Source organism: Lissotriton vulgaris, chromosome 10, assembly GCF_964263255.1.
Source record: "Lissotriton vulgaris chromosome 10, aLisVul1.2, whole genome shotgun sequence".
NCBI classification, from domain to species: domain Eukaryota; kingdom Metazoa; phylum Chordata; class Amphibia; order Caudata; family Salamandridae; genus Lissotriton; species Lissotriton vulgaris.
Window position 1 is genome coordinate 1,027,840,265 of NC_141698.1, and position 23,642 is coordinate 1,027,863,906.

Below are 23,642 nucleotides of genomic sequence, written 5' to 3' on the forward strand. Positions count from 1 at the left end.
GCCAGACGCGGCATCAAAACTTGGTTGTTTATGAAGGCGTATGGTGAACTTGTCCGGTCCTCTTCTTTTGTGCTTAGGAAGCGCCTATAAACAGTTAGTCTGATTGTGTAATATAAATATAAATAGAAATAGGCATTACTTTGTGTAGATAACTAGATAGCAGCTCAATGTGCTGTTTACACAGTTTCTAAAGTTATGCTCTGAACACTGTAACGTCCTCCCCAGCCTGGCACCAACCAATAACTATGCCACGATCGGAGTTTGGTATTGCACATCTTTATTCGTCTGTGTGTAACCTTGAAATCAAAATTCTAAACCTGCATACACTTCACAACACTCTAACACTTACGTCACAGTTCTATGGAGTCCATCAGGAGCCAAAAGGGTTCAGTCACTGCTAACTCACACAACACTACTAACGGTTGTATGACGTTACCCTGCATGCTTTTACCCCGCATGCCGTTACCTCCCAGTTTTTACTCTGCAAAATCTTTTACGACACATGGCATTAAAGAACACTTCGCTACAACACATTCCACATTCGATTGCAATTACTGTTCTAACTCCAGGGGGGCGTTACTTTGGGGAATACGTTGTAACAGTTTGCGGTGTTGAGCCCTGCATTGTAAATGTTTTTGCGGAGTAAAAATTGCCGGGTAAAGACATGCAGGCTAAAAAATGCAGGGTTAAGGATGTTTCCCCACTACAAACAGTTGCTGGTACAGATCCTGTGGCTGCTACATATAACTAGTTTTGCAGTTCTTAGGAGAAATATCTGCTTGCACCAAGTCTCACACGAGCAAACATAACAAGAGCAGTGCAAGTGCATGAAAAACAGATAATAAGCAAAAACCAAAAAACCTGGATTCATGCAAGTTTGAATTTGAGTAATAAAAATTTCACAAGCTTACATTTCGGTAATGGTCTGCAATATAAGAATGAACCATTTGGAAACAGTCATACTTTCAAAGTAAGCCACTCACTCAATTAGTTAAAGTATGTGTTCTGCAGACATAATAATCCCCAATAAATTGCCTTAAGTATGAAAGGCGTCTTGTCTCACGGCACCAACATATCTATGAAAGAAAAAACCTACAATTGAAACTCAATAACTTATGTCGCAGTCTAAAGATTGAAAAGGCCATGCTGGTGTCAACAAAAACAAATGTTGATGGTTCTCTCATTTTCCCAGAGTACCCGGATTCTTCTGTTTAGATGATATGCCAGAGGGTGGCATGTGGCGACTTGCACAAGTCGAGTAGAGATATATCAAAGAGCCAATATGGCAACTATGGCTGGTGGCAAAGACCTCCTCCCATAATATCAGCAAAAGTGGCATCACACAAACTTTAACCCCAGTGACATCACAGAGGTGTCTGTGGAGGTTCGACTGAACCTCCACGTACAGACGGAACAGCATCCGACGGCACTCAGCGCCCGCCTTGAGACCCTCACGGGTGAGTAGATGCGCTTTACAAACCCCTGATTGATTGATTGAAATCGTATCACCGGAAGTTATTTTGGAAGATAAAATAAGGATATTTCTAACTTATGTTGTAATGCATTTCACTAGAGTGCAATGAAAGTACTTGAATGAGAACATTTATGGAGCCCTGAGGGTGTCCCAGCGCTGTCTAGCATAGATATATACACTGGAGAAGTTAGTTGACGTCAGAAAAGCCAGGTTTTCAGCCGAAGTTTAAAGCCCTCTGAATCGCAGAATCACCAATTGAAATCTATTTCAACACTTTGGGGCCAAGGCAGAGAAAGAGCTGCCAACGGTTTGATTTCATGGTATTCTGGGTACTTTCAATAAAAGCTGGCTGGAGGATCTGAGAGGTCTAGTAAGTTGGTAGGGAGTAATACTTTTCCTTAAGAATCTTCTGCCTCTCTTGTGACATGCTCTTAAAGTCACCAGTAGGCATCTGAAGATGATGGGTTTACGTACTGGGAGACAATGAAGGATATTTAGATGAGTGGCAACTGATTTCTGTCTTGATAGGCTCAGTAGGAGTCTAGCCGCAGCTTTCTGTACAACTTGAAGGCGCTGAATCAGGTATTTGGATAGAGAGAGCTTTCCAGCACAATTTTAAACATCTTTTTTAAACTTTTCAGCAGCAATAAACAGTATCCTGACACTGCTTTAACTTGTGGCCATATAGATCTCTGTCCATTTTTATGCCAGCATTTTCACTATGTCCACTGGAGCAGGCAGGGACCCAAGCCCTGGGAGCCATCAGGTGCTAGACCAGGTAGAAGGTAGACTTTAAAAAACAGTCTTTCTGTTTTGAGTTGTAAACAGTTACTCTTTGTAGGAAATTGGGTTACTGGTAGAAGGGGGTGAAACCTGACTCAAGCAGCAACCACAATTATTTTCAGGTTGAAACACAAGCAAACCTCAAATTAATCTGTGCTTAACCCTCTGATAACTTGGCACAAAGTGGTCAGAATTAACTTAGAGGCAATTAATAAAATATTTACGCAGCACACCAACATTATTAAAGTGAAAAAACAGCACAAGAAAAATCCCACACCAATTTAGAAAAACAAAGTAAAATTTGATCAAATATTTGAGATCAAAATGACAAAAATCCATTCATTAGAACCAGAGTCATGCAGTTTTAAAGATTTAAGTGAAAACAGTCTTTCAAAGCACAAAGTGCCAACTGTGGTTATCTGGTTGTGTCGGACTGGAGCAAAGTCACAAGTTCAGGCCAACCACGATGGAGTGCAGGCTTGATACAGGGGCCAAGTTAGGCCTGCTGAACTAGGGGGCTCATTACGATGGTGCAACGATTACCACCGCCGAGCCGGCGGTGGTGAGCATTACGCCATCATAATGAGAAATACCCCAGCCATATTATGATGGAGATAGGTATCGCGGTGGACGCAAAGTTTGTCTGCCGCTTTTCCGCCGGTCTACAATCTTTCCGATTGCCGGTCTGGCAGAGCTGGGCCAGTAATATGGTGTTGGTGCCTATCAGACACAGCCAGCCATCTTATGATAAGGGTGGTTTACAGGTCTTTCCATGGAAGGGCTGGCTGGGATTAGCTTTGGGGGCCCGTTGTGGACCCCTGGAGGTTGAGGGTGCACTTGGGGGGTAATGAGCCCCAAAGTACCTTAAGTCCTGGTTTGGGAGCATTACGATATCCTATGTCGAGGATGCGTCATGCAGTGGCGGTTCTGAGGATGCTGTTGTGCTGTGATGCAGAGCCTTGCATCGTTGTTGAGGAGGCCATCGACGAGGAGCTTGTGATACGCATTCCTATGTTGAAGATTCATCATGCACTGGTAGTTCCAAGGAAGCTGTGGGACTGTTATACAGAGTCCTGTGTCGGCGTTGAGGATGCCGTCGATGAGAGGCTTGCAGTGCACAGCCTGCATCCAGGATGCGTTGCACAGCAGCGGTTCTGAGGAGACTGTGGCCTGTGAAGGTTCAGCGTCAGGGATGAGTTGCGCTACAGTGGTTCCGAAGTGGCTGCGATGAGTTGCGTTGAGCTGCATCAGTTCTGCTCATAGGCAGAGCAAGCCCATTTCCAAGGGTGCAGAACTGGGGTGGCACCACTTAGAGGGTAGAACCCACAGCAGGCAGAATCCACAAAGACCAATTGCCTAGACATTTGACCCAGGATGCAGGCTGCAGGCACCAAATGGTTAGGACAAGAAAATGCCAATTTCTAAAAGTGGCATTTTCAGAATTATGACTTAAAATCAGACTTTACCATCAGGGAGGATTTTAACTTACAATTCTTTGGATACCTACATTAATATTCCTATCTGCTCCCAATATGAAGTTACTACTTATTAAATGTAACTAGCAGCCCGTCCCGACCTTGTCCGGGAGCAATCAGACTTCCCCGACCCCCGCCTGCCCCGACATTGTCCAGCATTTCGGGCCACGCCCGCCCTGTCCCCCACCTGCCCCGACCCCCGCCTTCCCCGACATTGTCTCCTGGAGCCTTAAAAAGGCGACATATTATAGTCACAGCAGTGCACTATAATGTAAAACCGTCTCACTGTATTGCAGCTATTACTCCAGCCTTTGCCTGGAAATTACCATTTCCATGTGTTTAGAGTGGGGATAAACCGAACCAGATTTCCTGGCTTTCCTTCGGGCTGCTTGCTTTCCCCGTCCCCGTGCGCCCCGTCCCCCGCCTGCCCCGACCCCCGCCTGCACCGAAATTGTCCCCCGAAGCCTTAGAAAGGCGACATATGATAGTCACAGCAGTGCGCTTCGGGCTGTTTGCTTTCCCCATCCACATGAAAAGTTCCACAAAAAGAGGGAACATTTAAACACGGCTCCGAGGTTGACGGATCAGTTTCGCCTGTGGGGTCTCTTTGAGCGGGGTTTACCCTTGACGGAGCTCGGCGTGCTGAGATTCCAGCATGGTAACAGAATGCCCGCGTGTCAACCTAAACCCTTACAGCTGAAACGGTGAAACGCTGGCGCTTTGCAGTTCAACTTCCTGAGCTGTGTTTGAGGTAAAACTAATGAGTGTGATCGTGGTCGGTTGGAGCCTTACATCACCCCGTACCCCCGCCTGCTCCGACCCCCGCTGTCTTACCTCAGCCGCCGCTCCTCAGTTCACCGCTCCTCGCCGCACCTCCCCCGTGCCATGTCCGCCGCTCATGGATGCCGCACCTCCCCGTGCTCCTGACGTCAGCACGCAGGTCGCGGCCGGCGCTACTTCGAGGGGACTACTTTTTTTATAATGTACATTTTTTAAATATAACGCATTTTTTTACTTTATATAGCCTATGTCCATCTGCACACCCAGAGGATTACAACGATGTATCGGGTGTGTGGATTGGCGCTGTGGTTCCAGAGTTTACCCGCCTCAAAGCCTTTAAGTTCTTCCTTTATAATAGTAGTATAGATAAGGGAACCCAATGTTATCTAATATGATAGGTAGGTCCCACAGTAGTTAAAAATGAATTTAGGAGTTTTTCACTACCAGGCTGTAAACATTTTAAAAACATGTCCAACTTTTTAAATACACTGACCCTGACCTCTGGACTGTTTAAGGCCTACCCTAGGGTGAGGTATGTGTATTAAAAAGGGAGGTTTGTGCCTCGCAAGAGGTTTATTTTGCCAGGTTAAATGCCAGTTTGAAACTGCACACACTGACTGCAATGACAGGCCGGAGACATGTTTACAGGGCTACTGAAGTGGGGGCACAATAAAAGGTGCTGGCCCACTAGAAGCATTTAACTTACTGGCCCTCTGTACATGTTGATCAACTGTACTATGACTTATAAGTAAATTAAATATGCCAATTGGGAGTATGCAAATTTCACCATGTTTAAAGGGCAGAGCACAAGCTGGCTAACAGTAGTAGAGTGTGCTGAGTCCATAAGCCAGCAAAAACAGGAGGCAGGAGGGCAAAGGGTTGAGGGAAACTATGCCAAAGATGTCAGGAACAACACTCTTCATTCTGGATTAGACAGGATCTAATCGCCCCCTGTAGCTCATAGATTACATCCTTAAAAGAAAACATGAGGTGGATGTCATCTGCATATCACCTTTAGGGCAAAATCCGGTATGATGCCTGTCCACAGAGCAGGGTAAACTTTGAACAGCATCAGGCTTAATGCTGAGCCCTTTGGGGCACAGTGTCTCGAAGGTTTAGGAACAGAGGAATAAGAAGGAAAGGGGACAGTCTGAAATCAATATGACAAGAAAGATTTTATCCAATGCCAGGCAGGACCGCAGATGCTACACTTAGTCAGCTGTTTCAAAAGGATTAAGTGAGGCACGGAGTCGAAGGCTGCCAGGAGATCAAGAATGCTCCTAATCTAGGCTCAATGTAATGTATTCTGTCACCTCAAGCAGAGCAGACTCGTGGATACAACATTACCAATTAGAATTTTTGCAGGTCACTGGGGAAAATGACCCAAAGTTATCTCATTTGATTTGAGGAAGTTATTGTTTTTCCTCTTTGAAGCTCTCTTTCCCAATTTCTTGTTCCTTCATTTTATATCTCATTGCAAGAAAGTGCACATACCCCTAAAACATTGTTAACATGAGTAATAATAAATGTGTGGACATACAACATTTGGGACAGAGAAAACTAATGACTGCATAGCATGTGTTTATACACTGCCACTTGTCCAGGTTAAAACTGTGGATTGATAGATGGAATGATATAAGTAAGGCAATTCAATGTTAGGAATAATTTAATAGTTTTGTAAATTACAAACAAGGCATTCAGAAAACGCTTCTCTATAGACAATTACAATATTTTGGGAGAATAAAGTATTAATTTGTTGCCTGCAACACAATAAACTGCATTTAATCTCATACAATTTAATAGTCTTGTACTTCACCCTACAGTGCAGAATATACGTACAGTTTCTTAGAATATTGCCATGTTATGTGTATTTGTAATGTGCATTATCAAGTACAAGGGTATCCTGTGGCCAAGTAGGAGTCCTGTGGAGTAGAGGTGTTTAAGTGGTTTGTGGAAGGAGATGCAACTGTTCATTTAGGTGAGGCCTAAGTTGTGTAGTGTCTTTAATGTTTGTTTGAGGAGTTTGAAATGATGAGCCTGCTTGTGTACCAGAAGCCAGTGGAGCTCCCTGGGGTGTGGTGTGATGTGAGTTATGTGTGAGAGGTTGCAATATCTGCTTGGTTGGTTGTTTTCTATCAAATAATGATTCCATTGAACCACATTTACCACTGGAAGGAACTGTACATTGGAAACCAGGTGTCACTATAAAAGGTTTATTGGGGGTGGGGTTGGGGCTTTGTAAGAAGAAGCACAGTGATATATCATATCTAGCTACCCCTAAATAACGCCAATGGCTGCTCTCATCACAAGTCACAATAGAATTCTCAGGTAATATCAAAATGGAAGATTATGTTAGGATATAGCATCTGAAGAGAGAACCTGTCACTTTGTGAAGAGTGACTTCATTTTTATCAAGTAGGAAGCATTTATGGCACTGCATATGCTGAAGGTGCTGCCAAATCTGGCATTTGCAAGACAATGAGAAACAAAGCGATAACCAGGAACTGCAAGTGCAGGTAAGAGCAGTGGAGCAGCGTGGGGGACAGTTGACAGACGATGAGAGACAAAAAAATAAAGAAAACCACTTACCTTGAGCTCGCCGCACTGCAGTCATTGATGCGGTGTGCACAAGGTAAGTGGTTTTCTTTTTCTTTTCCCCCTTGTCATCGTCTGTGGACTCCCTCCCACCCCACCCCACTGATTTTACCTGCAAGGGCCACTTCTGGCATTAACATGGTGATGGATGCCCTTTACTCAAACTTCCTTACAACGGCAGCCTCTGCACTTTTTCGCTTCCATAATGCTGTTAGTATGGAATGAGCACACAAGATTTTCTTTCGTCTGTTGTAAATATTTTAAAAAATGTTTTACCTGCTTTCTTTTTTTTCTTTTTCTTTTTTATTTATTTTTAGCACAACAACTTAACAAAAAAATATACAGAAATCATCTGAGATATATACATACTTCGCAATACAGGAAAACAGTAAAGAGAGACACAAATCAAAAGAACAAAAAGAAGAAACAAAAACAACAGTAATAAACCCAGACAGCATTTACAGCACAAAACATTGGTATTGCATCATTTATCCTCCTTATTCAAACACCTCTTCAGAAAGAACACATAAAGAAAGGAAGCGGAGAACTGGCCCAAGTGGCCCACTAAGACAATCATTACTGCTGATTTTCCTTCCATCTATAAATGGGTCCCCAGATAGGTTTGCCAAGCAGTCTCCCCCTTTTCCCCTTTCTCTCATAAATCCCCTTCTCGAGATTGTAGGTAAATAACAACCTGGCAAGCCAATGTTGGAACGTGGAGGCCGCTTTATGCAACCAAGCTGTAGCAATACAAATGTGCAGTACAGACATAGCCATGAAGAGAAAGCATTGCACGGGATCTTGCCTGTCCTCACTATTTATCCCCAACAAAATTATAGAAGGAGTAAGACAGACTTTAAATGTCTAATATTCTATCCAAAAACAATTCAATCGCTTTCTTCAGAGTTTGCAGTTGGGGGCATGACGCAAACATATGTACTATTTCAGCGCCCACACTGTCGCACCGAGGGCATCTAGTTCCCGTCTGCTCCCCCCCATTGCGCAATCCATGCAGGAGTATAATTTAGGGAAAATATTGTTTTATACTGTTGAGCTTGAAGCCCTGCAGAGCATAAAACGATGTGGTCTAATTCTAATGAGGCTCTAAAGCCAACATGATCTATGCCAAGTTTATCTACCCATTTCTTCTCGTATTTTTCAAGATCATCATCTTTGTGTAGAAAGAGCTCAGCATATATCCCCAGAATAGTGCAGTCTTCCCCTCCTCTAATAACATTCATATTTTATTTTTGCCAAATCCACAGGCCCCCCTTTTTCCCACCTAGAAAACTACGAATTTGAATATACTTGAAAAAATTTCTTTTATTAATACCATAATGAATGAATGAATGAATACGCTCTTGTATAGCGCATGGCTAACCTGAGCCATCCCAGCGCTGTAAGACCACGGGCAGAAGAAGACAATCAGTGGAACAAAAATGTCTTCAATCGCTTCCTGAATACAAGATGATTCATTTCCAGCCTGATGTTGTCTGGGAGTTTATTCCAGCCCTTGGCTACATGGAAAGAAAGCTGGCGGCCACCCATGCGTGCTCGCTTCACCCTGGGTACCACCAGCAAATTTTGCTGATTAGATCTCATAACTATTCTGTATGTTTATAAACTGCCGAACTCCATGTGGCCCCGTTAGATCACCCGGTCTCCGGATCCCACACATTTCCCATTCTGCCATTGTAGAGTCTGAGAAGATTTCCTCAGGAAAAGTGGGGTTCCTAAATAGTTGAGTATAGCCATTTAGTCTGCCAAGACCAGTTTTTTTGCAAAATGCTTTCCAGATCTTATATGCAGCCATCAGGGGTTTAAACCTAGTTCTTTTAAAAAAGCTAGCCTCAGTAAACTTCAAAAGGCAGTTCTCTGCATCTTCTCCGACCAAGATTGAGTACATGTCAATTGATCCAGTCTTAACCCGCGGATCAGACGCGTCTGCCCCAATTAGCCCACTCATATACTGAAAGGCTGCCGCCCAATAGTACATTCTGAAATCGGAAACAGCCCATCCTCCCCTTGCCCTTGGCAAAGACATAAAACGTAGTGCCCTCCTAGTTTTCCCAGGTGCCCAAATAAACCTATTGACTATGTGCTCCATTGCTAAAAAACATTTTTTCTCAAATTCAAGTGAAATAGCCCTAAAAAGATACATTTTTGAAAAACCACCTGCTTTCTAATCTTAATTTACCATGTACGTGACACAAGGAAAATCTCAAATATACATAAAACAACTGACAGACAACAATGCATACAAAATAAGAAAGTTAGGTTGATTATAAATTGGAAGGATTAGACCGCTGAAATCCAGAAGCAAATTTAAAGTTATTTGCATGGTGCAAAATAAGTCTTGAACAAGGGTCCAGACCACAATCAGAGGTGGCACATGCACAATACCCCAGATTTGGGCCTCAATTGAGCCACAACAAACATCACATGTCTGAGATTAAAATACAGTGGCAGATCCTTGGGAGCACTTGGCACAATCTCTGAAGGAGATTCCAGTCACGAAGGTGCAGCCCACCTCTCTCAACTTCACAAAATCATTCATATCACAACCATCCGCATTATCATACAATGAAAGGACTAGGCCTCAACCCACAGCAGTACAACAATGACTGATAAGTGCAAATAATACTAATAATCCCATCATACATGAACAGCGCAGGAAGTGCCTTTCCTATCATCCGACTGCACAGAAAGTAAAATCAATAGAATACTGGCAAAACTATCTTTAAAAGAAGAAGCCAAGAAAGAGGACTTAATTTCCCATCACCCATCTGCACAGGAAGTGACATCACAGCATTCCCCTAAACCATCTGCACAGGAATTGATATCACTAGAATCCTGCCAAAACTCTTTTTAGAGGAATCCAAACATCAATACACTCAACAAGGAACACCATGTCACAAAACCACACACTTCAAAGGCTACACCTTCAACCTTGTCTTCTCAACATCACCAACAATCCAATGCAAACCAAAATACCCTAGGCTGGACCAACCACTTTGCCATCTCTATCTCCCTGCTCAGCATACTACAAACAAACCAAGGTTGACACAAAAAGAAGACCAAAACATCAGATACTTCAAAGACTTCTCACTAAACAACCTTATCCTTGAACTCACCTGTCACCCTACCAACTTCACTTTCGATGCTAACAGCCTGCTAAACAACCACAACAATGTTTTGCAACACTATGTGAACAGTCATGCCCCAATTACAATGCACAAGTGTAAGCCAAAACCTTCAGCACTCTGGTACTCTAAATACCTTGCTGACAATACACGATCAGTCTGCAGACAGGAAAGCAAATGGAAGTAAAACAGAACTCTTGAAAACCTTTAGATACTGAAGTCCCTCTGTGCAACATGCAGATAGCTCATCACATTAGCAAAGCAAAGTACTTTACCAGCATTGGAGCTACAATCAGAAGCAACACACTGTTTAAGACAATCAAGCATTGCATCAACCCCCTGCCAAACTCACATTTTCCTCACTCCACAGAAAACGACAATGTCTTTGACTTATTTTTCAATTAACAAAGTGCATAGGGTCTGGCAGCACATCAGTGACATCAAGTCAACTTTGAATGTTTCACCCACCCCTTCCAATAGAATTTTCTCATCCTTTAAAACTCTGTCTCCCCCAGATCTCAGTGACATACTCAACTCCCTCAAAACCACTTCTTATAAAGATGATGTCTTGTTGTAGGGATTCTGCACATACACAGAACTATGCGCAGGAAAACAGGACCTCATTGTATAGGGGTTGTACCTTCCTACCACCTTAGTATTCAAAATCCCAAAACCGGCTAGCTATAGTGTGTCATTTGTTCTCCTACATAATCACGAAGCTACAAATGATTAGACAACACAGAGCCCGACACTCCCGACTCTCTCAGGAATTGTGGTAGCAAGACATACACTTTCGCTCACCCACTCGTACTTGTCCACAATAAGGATTGTCAGAGTCACTGTACAGTTCAAAATGTTTATTTTAACTATTGTGCTCCATAATGCAGTATACGAGCCACTACTAGCAGCAAAATGCATAAACATAAAACAGTTAGCATTGTTACAATTCCATAGAATATAAAGGGGAATGTCATCATATATATAGACAGTGGATAAAAGACTATAAGGCCTAACCACTATCCCCTTGGTAAGCTGAAGTTTATTATATAAAGAAAGATCTCTGGGCTTTGTCAGCAGACCCCATACCTAAGAGTCTAGATGGAAAGTTTACATCAGAGGAACAGCATAGCTCTTCTCCAAGGAAAGGTCTCTCTCCAAGTGTGTGTGAACAACGTGCATTTCCGTAATATCAAAGCACAAGTTTCCATCAGTGCAGCTGTGTTTAGCCTGTTTTGTCTAGGTGCTAGGGACTGACCAGAACAGAATAACAAGGGGCATGTTTATCGACCTTGCACATCGTGTTCAGACTAAACTCCAGGAACAGCAGAGAACAGAGAAAGCATACAGTTCTCATGTGAAAGGCACAAACAGAGTCTTGCAAAATAAAGTCATGTAGTAATGTGCGCAAAAGCAGCATCATGGCAGCAGAGCTCAAGCTAACATAGCAATGTTGAGAATGGCCCTAATAGCCATATAACAGTCTTTTTGTCATCCTTCAACAAAGCTCTCTCTGGGAGTCTCTCTTACACCTAGATGCCTTCCCCACTCATGGCACCTTCCAAGAAGCTCCCAAGACAGGTCAGATCCTCCCACTCCTAAAGAAACCTCGTCTAGACTCTTATGACCTCGCCAACTACTGGCTCATCACTCGCCTCTCATTCATTTGCAGGACCATTGAAAAGACAGTCTTTGTTCAGCTCCAAAATCATATTAATGTTAACCTCAGCTGCACAACCTGCAGTTTGTGACTTCAGATCACACTGCAGCACAGAAACCGCTACCTTACACATTGTAGAAGATGCCCTTGTATCCATGGAGAAAAATGACTCCTGCTAATGCTGGACCTCTGATCTGCTTTTGACACAGTTGACCATCCCATCCTCATATGCACCCTGGAGGTTTAAATGGTATTCACTGGAAATGTCCTTCACTGGATCTAATCCTACCTTTCCAACAGACACCTGTTTGTTTACATGGGCATCTCCAGGTTACAAAAGAAGCCGGTCACCTGTGGAGTCCCTCATGGATCAATACAGTCTCCTGGCATGTTCAATCTTCCTATGGAGCTGCCTGGAGCCCTACTCCTGGATAATAACATCAAGATTCACCAATATGCTGATGATACAGGTGGCAGTATGGAATCAGCTCCCTCTAGAGTTGCGGGCGATGAGTGAGACAGCACTGTTCAAGAAGAAACAAAAAACCCTGCTCTTTGTGCAAATCAAGGCCTTCTTTTTCATATTCCAATCTCATTGCTCGTGCCAGGACACTCCTTGGAGTAGCTGTTGCGCGTTATAAATTGCTATCATATCATACACAACAATACTTGATAATCTCCTCTGCTTTAGACATCCAATGCATCAGCCACGGCTTGCATATCATGAAGACCTGGGCGTCCAGTGCCTACTTGAGGATTTGGATCCAAATTTACACAGAATGCCAAGTCACTTGGAATCACCCTGAACACCAACTTCACCCTCAAGGAACACCCTGCCAGAAAACAAAGTGGCCTGGCATCAGCTGTTCCTTTTATAGACACTCAAACTGTTTCTTCTGAAAGCAACTTCAGAACTGTCACATTAACCTTGTACTAATGGAACTCCTCTGGCTCCCCTTGTTGGTCTGCACCACCTTCAAAACCAGCTGCATCATTTATAAATCCATCAAGACCATAACTCCCACTTATCCTGCAGATACGTTCCCCATCCCTGCTGGTTATTGGCACATCCACAGCCAGGACACCATCCAACGGCAGACTAAGATGTGTAAAAAAAGAAAAAGCAGGGCAGCAGGCATTTTCTATGTATGCATCTTGCATCAACATCCCTGTATCTATCAGCACCACCTCAATGCCAATCCAATTTAGGAAGAGTTGTCATCGCACCTATTTTAAGAACATCACATCACAATGCATTAACCTTCAACAACCCAGCTTCCTCGCTTATTAATCATTAATTTTATGCTTGTCTTTGACCATGTACAGAGCTCTGCTGCCTTTTGGCTAGGTTTGGGCTATAGAAAATGCAGATACATAGATACAAATATACATATACACTTAATAACATCACATACCTTTTTACCTTTACACCCTCCTATCCCATGACTCCTAACAACCAGTCACCCAGAATATTAGTACAACCGTCTTTAACTTAATACAAACTGCTGGAAAACATCTAATTTCCATAGGGGCCTACCTAAATGCTCTCCTATCAAAAAGTGAAATAAGTAAATGAAAAAGGGGCTTCTGTATCAAGCTCTTTTCGCGTTCGCAAAAGGCCTTTTGGGATATATCATTCCAAAAGGGCATTGCAAATTAGAGAATCGCAAAATTTGCGATTCTCTATTTTGCGATTGCATTTAAGGAATCACAAATTGCGATTCCTTAAATGCAATGTAGGAAGCACAGAAAAAGTGCTATTTGTCCTTAAGGAATCACAAATTACCACCATCTTCAAGTTGGTGGTAATTTGCGATTGCTTTGAAAAATGCACTTTTTTGCAGTTTTCAAACTGCCATGTGGCGCACATACATGCCCTAAGGGCATGTATGTATGCCACATGTGCACACATACATATTTCAGGGGTGCAACAGGGTGTCCTTTTGACACCCTGGCACCCTTGAAAATGCATTCTCAATTTACGATTCTCTAATTGCGAATCGCAAATTGAGAATGTCTTCCCATTCATTCCCATGGGCCTCCTAGCCCATAGGAATGAATGGGAAGGAATTCCTTATTTGCGAATCTCAATTTGCGAATCACAAATAAGGAATATGTAGGATTCGCAAAATTGTTTGCAAATCCTACATACATTTTATTTTGCGATTCTCTAATTGCAATTTGCTTAAAATCGCAATTTGAGAATCACAAAAATAGTTTTTGATCCATATGCCCCTAGATCTATTAAATCAGAAATATCAAATCTGACGGCAGGTTGGGATAGACCACTCTCAAGTTAAGCATTACAATCAGGCTCCTAGTGAAAGATGCAACCAAAAGCAAATTCAATAAACAGGTGTCCCTTCCCCAGCCCGCTTTGAATTTACTTACTGTAAATTGTATTTGGCATCCACCCATTATGTAGTCTAAGAAAGAATGCATCTTGTGGATCTGTCGACAAATTAAAAAAAACATTGGTAAGGATACGCTAGAATGACAGTCAGAGTTTGCTTGAAGACATTGGGTGGAGAAGAGCAGATAAGCAATTATTGTAAGATTAAAAAAATACAGATAGAAAGAAGAGGCAGAATAACAAGAACAGAATATAAGTTGTTGGTTGGAATTTGTTACAACAACACATTATGCATTTTTTCTGCGAGTAGTTTTCTGCTCTGGACAAGCTTTCAGAGATGAACCAAGGGATTCTTTATAATAATCCATTTTTATTGTCTGTGCATTCTTCAGACTAGGCAGGCTATTTACCAGGCCTTAGCGAAATGTTAAGTATGTTAAAATGTTGCCCAGGCCTAGTAATTTCCTGTTACTCTTGTGATGAAAAATTATGGAAAAGTTTACGATTACACTCGCTCGCATAATTTAGAGTAATTTGGGGCATGAAGACCTACTACAGGAGCACAGGAACAGAGCGGCTGCTGTTCATGTTCTGTTGCATTTAGAATTATTTTCTTTGCGCAAAATGGATCCCTGGGTCTTTTTTTGACATAATGATTTATTTTACACTAAGAAAATAGGGCTAGCGCACTTAATTCCACTTCATCTTGTGCCATTTTACTGTCATTTTGCATAATTGTGCTACAGCAAATAACTCTAGTTACTCATACCCCTACTATGTACAAGAATTCCTCCTGTCACCTTTTGTGTGTTTGATGTAACATCCTAAGAAGCCGGGTGTATGCCGGACCATGGGTCCTTGCTCACTGTGTCACAAGATTCAGCAATTTTCTACAGCAAAAATATTCCCCACTTTGTTGTTCCTTTTCATACACAAAAGGTTTAAATGGCACATTAAGTCACAACTTTCTGCACCACAGTTATTACAAATGTTCAGGTTTCACATCTATCAAAATTGAAATGAAGCTTTACACATTTTTCAATCAAACAATATTATTTAAACTTTTTGTTACATGTGTGTTGCAGAGTGTAATCACATTACGGCCCTCATTACGACGTCGGGCGGGGCAGATGTAACACCATTGCGAGGAAGGAACTGCACGACCGTAGGTCGGTGGCTCCGACACCCTACTTTGGATGCAACCTCACAGAAATATTAATTTTTCAATGGGACCTCCTGCAGCACAAGCTCCCATTGAAAAATTGAAGTTTGCAAACATTCTTGTGGCAGGCACATGGGGCAGGGATGTTGAGGTGGGCACCCCAGGCCCATATTCGAAGTGTCGGCCGGGTCTGCTAGGGGCCCTCAAAGTCAGTTTCCGACAGCCAATCCACATCGAAGGGATTACTATTCCGTTCCTGGTCCGACGGGCTCACAGAGCCCAGCGGAAGTGGAGCAGAATCCCCTTGCGGTTTTCCATCCGACCGCCTCATCAAAATACGGGGGTTGGATGGAAACCTCAGGATGTCAGGCAGAGAGCCTCAGTCCGCTGGTCGGAGGCTCTCCATCCGACATCCAAATTGAGCGCTTAACATTTACATCATTTTTTTAAATTAGGTCACATGACCATTTTGGGAAATATTTATAAATAATATGCTTTCTGAGGCAAAATTCCCAACCCTGACTTTGAAGGTTAAAAAAGTGGAATTTACGCTAAAAAATCTCAAATACTGCTTCACATAATCAAGAGTTTTTGCATTTTGCAACTGTAAATTCTGTCGTGGGTGGATATCTAATGGTCGTAATTTTAAGAAAGCTGTGGGGCAATGGTTAATATTCACCATGTAGAGGAAAAATGGGCAAAAAGGAATCCTGTGCATTGATCGCCTGCAGGCGATACACACAAGGACAGAAGATGTGCAAACAGGTATTTGAAAAGAAACACATGAATCCGACTGGTTTTAAGATTTTTCTGAAGCCAGAAACTACTCAAAATGAACAAAGAATCATAGTCGTAGGTTTCTAACCTTTGAGTATGACAATGATTCAGGCCCATAAATATAATATTGGTCTGATTTGCACAACAATTTGCAAAACTGCACCCATAGGTTTTCACGTATTTTTGAAGCAGATTATGATTTTTTTAATTCTCAAAAAATGTGAGGACTACTTCTAGGTATCCAAGGTCATAGCTTTCCAACAGTTCTCACACCTGTAATCAATAAGACATGCATAATGATATCTTGTACAATGATGCATGTGTAAAGAAGGTACATTTGCAGAGACTGACTTTTTTTCATTCTCTAGGAAAATATGTTGCTCCATGGAGAAACGACTTCCCCTACACCCCCTATCAAGTATTCTCCAGTGGGGTAGCTAGAGGGCGTGGGGTCGTGTCTGTCGACTACCGCCCCCCACACCGAGAACAAGTCGTCTGTCGAGCGCCACCTCCCCCCAGGAACAAGTCGTCTGTCGTCCGCCAACCCAACCCCCTCCCGCTCTTACCTCTCTCCCCAGTGGGAACAGATTTACTCTTGCTTTTGACATGAGTAAATCTCTTATTGAATAAAGGTTTGGAAAAATGCATTGCAGATATTTGTAAATTTCCACAAATTAATAGGTTTGCAGGTTTCCCTTATCTTTCATATCCCTATTGATTTACACCATACTGGTGTAATATCATGTGTGATAAGTCGATTTATGAGTGCAAATTCTCCCTTTGTGAACTGCAAACTTGAATTTGCACTTGTAAATTCTGCCATGTGGGCCCCTAAAATTGCTTTGTGAACTGACCCCAGCATTCCCAGGAAGTTGTAGTCAAAACGAGATTTATTTTTTTATTTTGAGGAGATGAAATTAAAACAAGCCCCGAGCTGGACCCTGCCTTCATCCATTGCCAGGTGACATGAATGTGGCAGGAGGAGTGTCAGGAGGCAGTTGTCCCGGTGATAAGTTGGAACGCCTAAAAGAGCGAGTGATTGGTCCACATACCTTGCACAGGTTGAGAATGACAATGCCAGAGTTCTTGTAATTCTTCTTTTTCGCTTTGTACTTTGGATTTATGCATTCCCACTGCACCTGCAAAAGAGAAAGAAGGCATGACACCAGGGCTAATTAATGCAGAAAACAGAATAATTCATAAAGACACTCATTAGGCTGCTCTCTGCCCTCGCAGCCAGAAACACCAGGGGGCCTTATTTATGAAGGCCTTGCGTCAGTTTTGCGCCGCCGGTGCGTCACTTTTTGTGACGCACCAGCGGTGTAAAAAATGCGCCTCGTTGCGCCATATTTAAAAAGTGACGCATCTAGGTAGATGCGTCACTTTTTAAACCCCTGCGCCACATTATACCTGCGTCAGGTATAATGTATGAAGAGGGGGCGTTCCCCCGCAAAAAGCCTCGTAATAGTGACGCAGTGAAATCTATGAGATTTCACTGCGTCATTTTTAGGACGCTGTTGCGTCAAAATCTTGCGCCTGCCTCACAGCAGGCGTAAGACTGACGCAAGCCCTTTCACATGGGGCTTTCCCCATGTGAAAGGAAGGCATTGCTGGAGTTGCGTCACTTTTGTGACACACTCCAGCAATGCGTCACTTTTGCACTTACAGATACGTCAGAAATACTGACGTATCTGTAACTCCTTGCGACATGATGCGTCATACATTAAATATGACGCATCAGGAATGTCTTAAAGAGTGCGCAGTGAAAAGTGACGCATCGCTGTTTTCACGCAGCGATGCGTCACTTTTCATAAATGAGGCCCCAGGACAGCAGGAGCCCTGGGCACCAGTAGACACGTCATGGAGTGCCAGGGGGTCTCTCCTTGGCACCAAAAGACACTTCATCTAATACTAGGGGATCTCTCCTTGGCACCAGAAGGCACTTCATGGAGTGCCAAGGGTTCTCTCCCTGGCATCAGAAGGCATTTGATGGAGTGCCGGGGGGTCGCTCCCTTGCACCAGAAGGCACTCCAGGGTGTGCCATTGGGTCTCCCACCTGGCATCAGATGGCACTTCATGGAGTGCCAGGTAGGGGGGGTCTCTCCTTGGCACCAGAAGTTACTTCATGGAGTGAAGTGCTAGAGAGTCTCTCCTTGTATCACAGCTTTGAAGGCCTGCCCAGACTCAAGAATAGTAATGGAGGCCATTGAGGACCATGTTGTTTTGACTATGAAACTGTAGATCCAGCAGTGATGAGGACTGACTAGCAGGCCTACAAGGAACACGCTCAGCTGGAGTAAATGCTCTTCGGGGGCTTCCCATGAGTAACAGAGGAGCAAACCAGAGGAGTGCACTACTTAAGGGCAGCTGGAGAAAAGCTCTGAGGGACCACCAGGAGTGACAGATGTGACCCACCAGCCTGCACTGTATAGTGGCAGCTATTGTAAGTGCTTTTACAGTCCTGCTCAGGAGTGATGATAAGTTACACACAGGAGAAATGTAGCCATAGGTGCAATAGCATTGTAAATCAACAGAACCAGTACTGGATCAATCCCACTCTAGGCAGCTGTTTTACGCGCTACCACAAGCGGGCAGAGGATTAAAGATAAGTAGTAGCTATTCACACAGCTGCTGGGAAAATAGTGCATTTTTTTCTATTGTTTACCAGGCTTCTGGCTAAATAGTAGAATTATTATTTGCTATTTGGCCGGTGGCCTTGAAAATAGCAGAGGAACTTTACTATTAACTAGCCACTGGCTAAATAATGGAGATTCTGGACTGGGTGGTCGGCGGCCATGCAAATAGCAGAAAAACTTCAATAAATGATAAATGATAGAGAAGGGGAACTGTTTGTCTGGTGGATGTGCACATAGCAGAAAAACTTTACAATTTGCACTGCTGCTGGCTAAATAGTAGCAATATTGCAGTGCTCGATCGGTGGCCATTCAGATAGCAGAAACACTTCACTATTTATCCGCCCGCTGGCTGAATAGTGGATATTCTGCAATGTTTAGCTGACGGCTGTGCAGAGAGCAGAAAAAACTTCACTATTTACCTGATTGCTCGCTAAATATAAGAGATTTTGCACTGTTTTGCAGGCCGCTATGCAAATAGCAGAAAAGTCTCAGTATTCACCTGGCTGCTGGCTATAGTATATATTCTGCTCAGTTTGCCTAGAGGCCACGCAAATAGCAGAAAAACGTCACTATTTAACTACCCACTGGCTAAGTAGTAGAGAATCTGCACTGTTTAGCCAATGGGCATTCAAATAGCAGAAAAAACGTCACAATTTACCCAGCGGCCATCTAAATAGTAGAGATTCTGCACTGTTCTGTGATGGCCGTGGAAATAACAGATACACGTCATCCTATACCCAACCACTGGCTAAATAGTAGAGATTTTGCACTGTTTGGCGGCCAGCCATGCAGATAATCAGGAAACTTCACTATTTACCTGCCCACTGGCTAAATGGCAGAGGTTTTGTACTATTTGGCCAGCAATCAAGCAAACAAAAAAACTCCACTCTTTACACAGCTGCTGGCAAAACAGCAGATATGAATACTTTGGCCAGCAGCCATGTACATAGAAATTAAACTTAATAATTTGTATGTCTGCTGGTGAAACAGCAGAAATGTTAAATTATTTGGCCTGTAGCCTGGCAAGTTTATCAAGGAGCTGACTAAATATCAAGATGTATTGCATTGTTAGTGGTCTTGCAAATACCTTGAAAATAAACTTCAATATTAACCTGGTGGCTAGCTGAATACTAGACACTGTGCACAACTTGGCCAGTAGCTATTCACATTGCAGAAGAACTTCACTATTTACCGGCTGCGGTCTAAACAGCTTACATTTTGCTTTATTATGCCTTATGCAAATTTCACAGGTACTTACACCAGGTAGAACTGCAAACAAGGAGTAAAAACAATTGGCATCCATCTCTTTATGAAATGTAGGGTCCCGTTGTATTATTCAATTCACAGAAAGGGGTTTCAAATTCCACACATACCATTGTGAATGGAATAGTATTTTGCAAACCAACATATGTAGTGTTCAGTTCATTCACAAATTACTGGGGGTTGCAGAATGACCTGCCAAATTAATATGCATTAGACAGGTGCCAATTTGCGACCCTCGGTGATTGGCTGCAACACAGAAATGGTAGCCTGCAAGGGAAAGCACACTAACATCTCTATGACTACATTCCAAAATGTCAAAGTTTGATTTTCAAAGCAGCCTGTGTTCTTTAAAGCAACTAGTGCTGGGTTAAAAACAAAAAGTTTTTGGTTTCAAACAACTTTTCCCCTTTGGGGCTGCCAACACGATTCCAAAGGAAAAGGGGTCCTAAATGAACCCCCCATGATTTGCAAATTAGGTACAACCTCAACTCGGGGTTTGTTAGCTATCAATGGTATGCAACAACAATTGCAGTCATAAATTATCCCAAAATTATTTTCTGAGAGGGGAGGCAGGAAATCTCTATCATTAACCCTCCATTGTGCAATTTGGAAGCTATCACAATAGTCTTTTTACTAGTTAAAATAATTTTCCAACTCACAAAAAGTGTTTTGTATGTGATGATAAGCACTTTTGTGGACACAAACTCTTTGATTTTACAACATTAGACCATTAGTGCTACAATGGGCTTGGATGCAGGCACTAACTTATAGGTCTAATGGTCAGAACTGTGTGAATGTTTCCAAGTTACTTTGACAGATATAGCACAGAATACCACTCCATTACACCATGGGCCAAGCTCTTTATTGAGCTGTCTTATGCTCCACAAATGATTCTACTCATCATTTGGAAAGGGGCGACCACTCGGTCCCCCCGAACGTATGGCGGAGTGCCTCGATCCCCCCGGGAAGCCATTTTTGGGCGGGAGGCGCGTCTCGGCTGGTATGCCCGAAGCGGCGTAGCCGGGGCGCGCCTTTTCCCGCCCTAGAGTGGGCTGGCCTAGACACCGACGTAGCCAGCCCCGCCCTAGGGGCAGGCAGGGGCGGGTTCTCGCCCGCCCTGAAGACGGATAAAAAGAGACGCAAGACCAGAAGACGTCCTCTTGTTCTTGTGCTCCGAAGCTGCACCTCCTCGCTACCCGTGAGCTCGGGACAGAACGAAGAGCCAATTTTGAGCGTTTTGATCTTTTCTCTTTGTCTTTTAGATACTTCGTCGGAGAGATGCCCAAGAAAGGCGCAAAGAGAATGACGACCGAACAGATGGTGCGGGCTCTTTGCAAAGAGGTGTCCGACATAAAGAAACGGTTGGCGGAGCGAGACGGGGAGGAGGGTTCGGGCTCTGCGCCGGCTGAAGGTAGGCCAAAGAGGCCGAGAAGGGTTCCAGCCGGTGGAGACGTCCCGGTTCCCTCTGCCCCGCTCGAGGCGCCGACCCCAGTACCGAGGGAGGGGAATCCAATCCCCGTTGTCGTCACCCCGACATCCAAGGAAGACATGCCCCCCGAGCTCGCAGCACAGCTAGCAGCTTGGTTGGGGGATAGTAGTGATGGCGCCACGGCCGCCGAGGCACAGGCGCTGATAAAAGGGCTTCGTGAGAAGAGAGATGCAGCTAAAGTGGCTGCGCCGTTGGCAGAAGCTGCGTCCGGTGCAGGTAAGCGGCCATTGCCGATTGCAAGGGACGAGTCAGCACCCTCTCGTAGAGAGAGATTGGGTCAACATGTGCCTTTAGCTATAAAGGAAAAGATTTGGGCTGGGGAATACGTGAATATTTTCGCCTTGCTTGTTGATCATTATGAGGTGGAGAATGTTAGAAGTCAAAAGGACCTAATGCATCCGAGTGTTTGGCGCGCAAAAATGGCCGCCTTTAAGATAAATGAGAATATTGGCAACTGGGGCAATGCGTGGGGAATTTTTACATCAATTCTGGGGGAACGTAGGCCCGAGTTGCTTCCTGAGTTTCCCATTTATCAGTCAAGAATTATGGGTTACTCGACAGCGTATCAAGGTAACCATTGGTTTTGTTATGACAATCTGTTCAGGAAAGAAAAAGAACATAACAAGAGTTTGACTTGGGATTGTTATGATTCTGTAACATGGGACAAAATGAAAGAATCAGGAATGTTAAGAATGCCATTGGTTGGGAGCAATGTTGTTGATTACTCCCGCCAAAATGTGGGGACGCCCTTTCGACCAAGTACGAGCACCGACGATCAGTCGAGGCCCGCAGGCAATTCAGGGAGAAAGGGTTTCTGCTTTAATTTCAACAAAGGGAAATGTAACAGACCTCCAGGGTCGTGTAAGTTCAAACCCGAGTGTAGTACGTGTGGGTCGTCCCATCCTGAGTCATCGTGCAGAGCCAGAACGGGTGAGAATGGGGGAAAGGGAGGCGCCAAACAGGTCTGAACTAGTCCGAGGGGCGCCTTTACCAACCCCGATTGATACCCTGGCGATGATTCCCTGGCTCAGTGAATACCCGGATCGTACTTCCGCCGGGGTGCTGCGGAACGGTTTTACACATGGTTTCCGCATCCCGGTGGGGGACTTTCAGGGTGTAGGGATTTGCAAAAACCAACTTTCCGTTTTACAACATACATCTGTAGTGCAAGAAAAAATTCAGAAAGAGCTTAGCCGGGGACGGGTCGCCGGCCCGTTTTGTATACCCCCGGTACCGGATTTTGTTTGTTCTCCGTTAGGGGTGGTCCCTAAGAAGGACCCAGGTGAGTTTCGTTTGATCCATAACCTGTCTGCTCCACATGGTCTTTCGGTGAACGACGCAATTGATCCAGAAGTTTGTTCGGTGCGATACGCATCGTTTGATGAGGCAGTAGCCATCTTGAATCGCCTGGGGCCCGGGACGTTGATGGCGAAATCAGATATCGAGTCAGCGTTCCGGTTGCTCCCGGTACACCCAGACGATCAGCGTCTTCTGGGATTCGGGTTTCAGGGGTCATTTTACATGGATAGGTGTATGCCAATGGGATGCTCTATATCATGTGCTTATTTTGAACAATTCAGTACTTTCCTGCAATGGGTGTTCACTAAGAAAACGGGTTTCCGAAATGTAATGCACTATCTTGACGATTTTTTGTTCCTTGGTCCCGCCGGAAATCCCGCATGTGCTCAGGCCTTAGCTGAATTCTGTGTGTTGATGGGTCATTTTGGCGTGCCATTGGCACCGGGTAAAACTATGGGTCCCACGACTTGCCTCGAGTTTTTGGGGATCGAGTTGGACTCAAGGGAGGGGTGTTTCCGTTTACCAGCTAGCAAAGTGTTAAAATTCAGGGCAGCCCTCCAAGTATGTTTGAATGCATCTAAGGTTACACTGCATCAGTTGCAACAATTAGTGGGAAAGTTGAACTTTGCCTTGAGGGTGATCCCAATGGCTCGCCCTTTTTCCCGCTCAATTGCTCAAGCGATGGTTGGCCTAAAGGAGGGTCATCATCGCACGAGGTTATCGGCTGAGGTCCGCCAGGACATGCGGATTTGGTTA

General features: G+C 43.9%; 1 protein-coding gene across 3 annotated transcripts in view; it reads right to left on the minus strand.

The window, feature by feature from the left end:
- The window catches only part of CPNE4 (copine 4), a 1,444,425-nt gene that overhangs the window by 232,524 nt on the left and 1,188,259 nt on the right, over positions 1-23,642 (minus strand). For all 3 annotated transcript variants that reach the window (XM_086942069.1, XM_086942068.1, XM_086942067.1), the window contains 2 exons: positions 17,252-17,338; positions 14,299-14,358 (listed from right to left, as the gene is read on the minus strand). In XM_086942069.1, the coding sequence (XP_086798195.1) occupies positions 14,299-14,358; positions 17,252-17,338 (147 nt within the window). The remainder of the gene's footprint in view (positions 1-14,298; positions 14,359-17,251; positions 17,339-23,642) is intronic.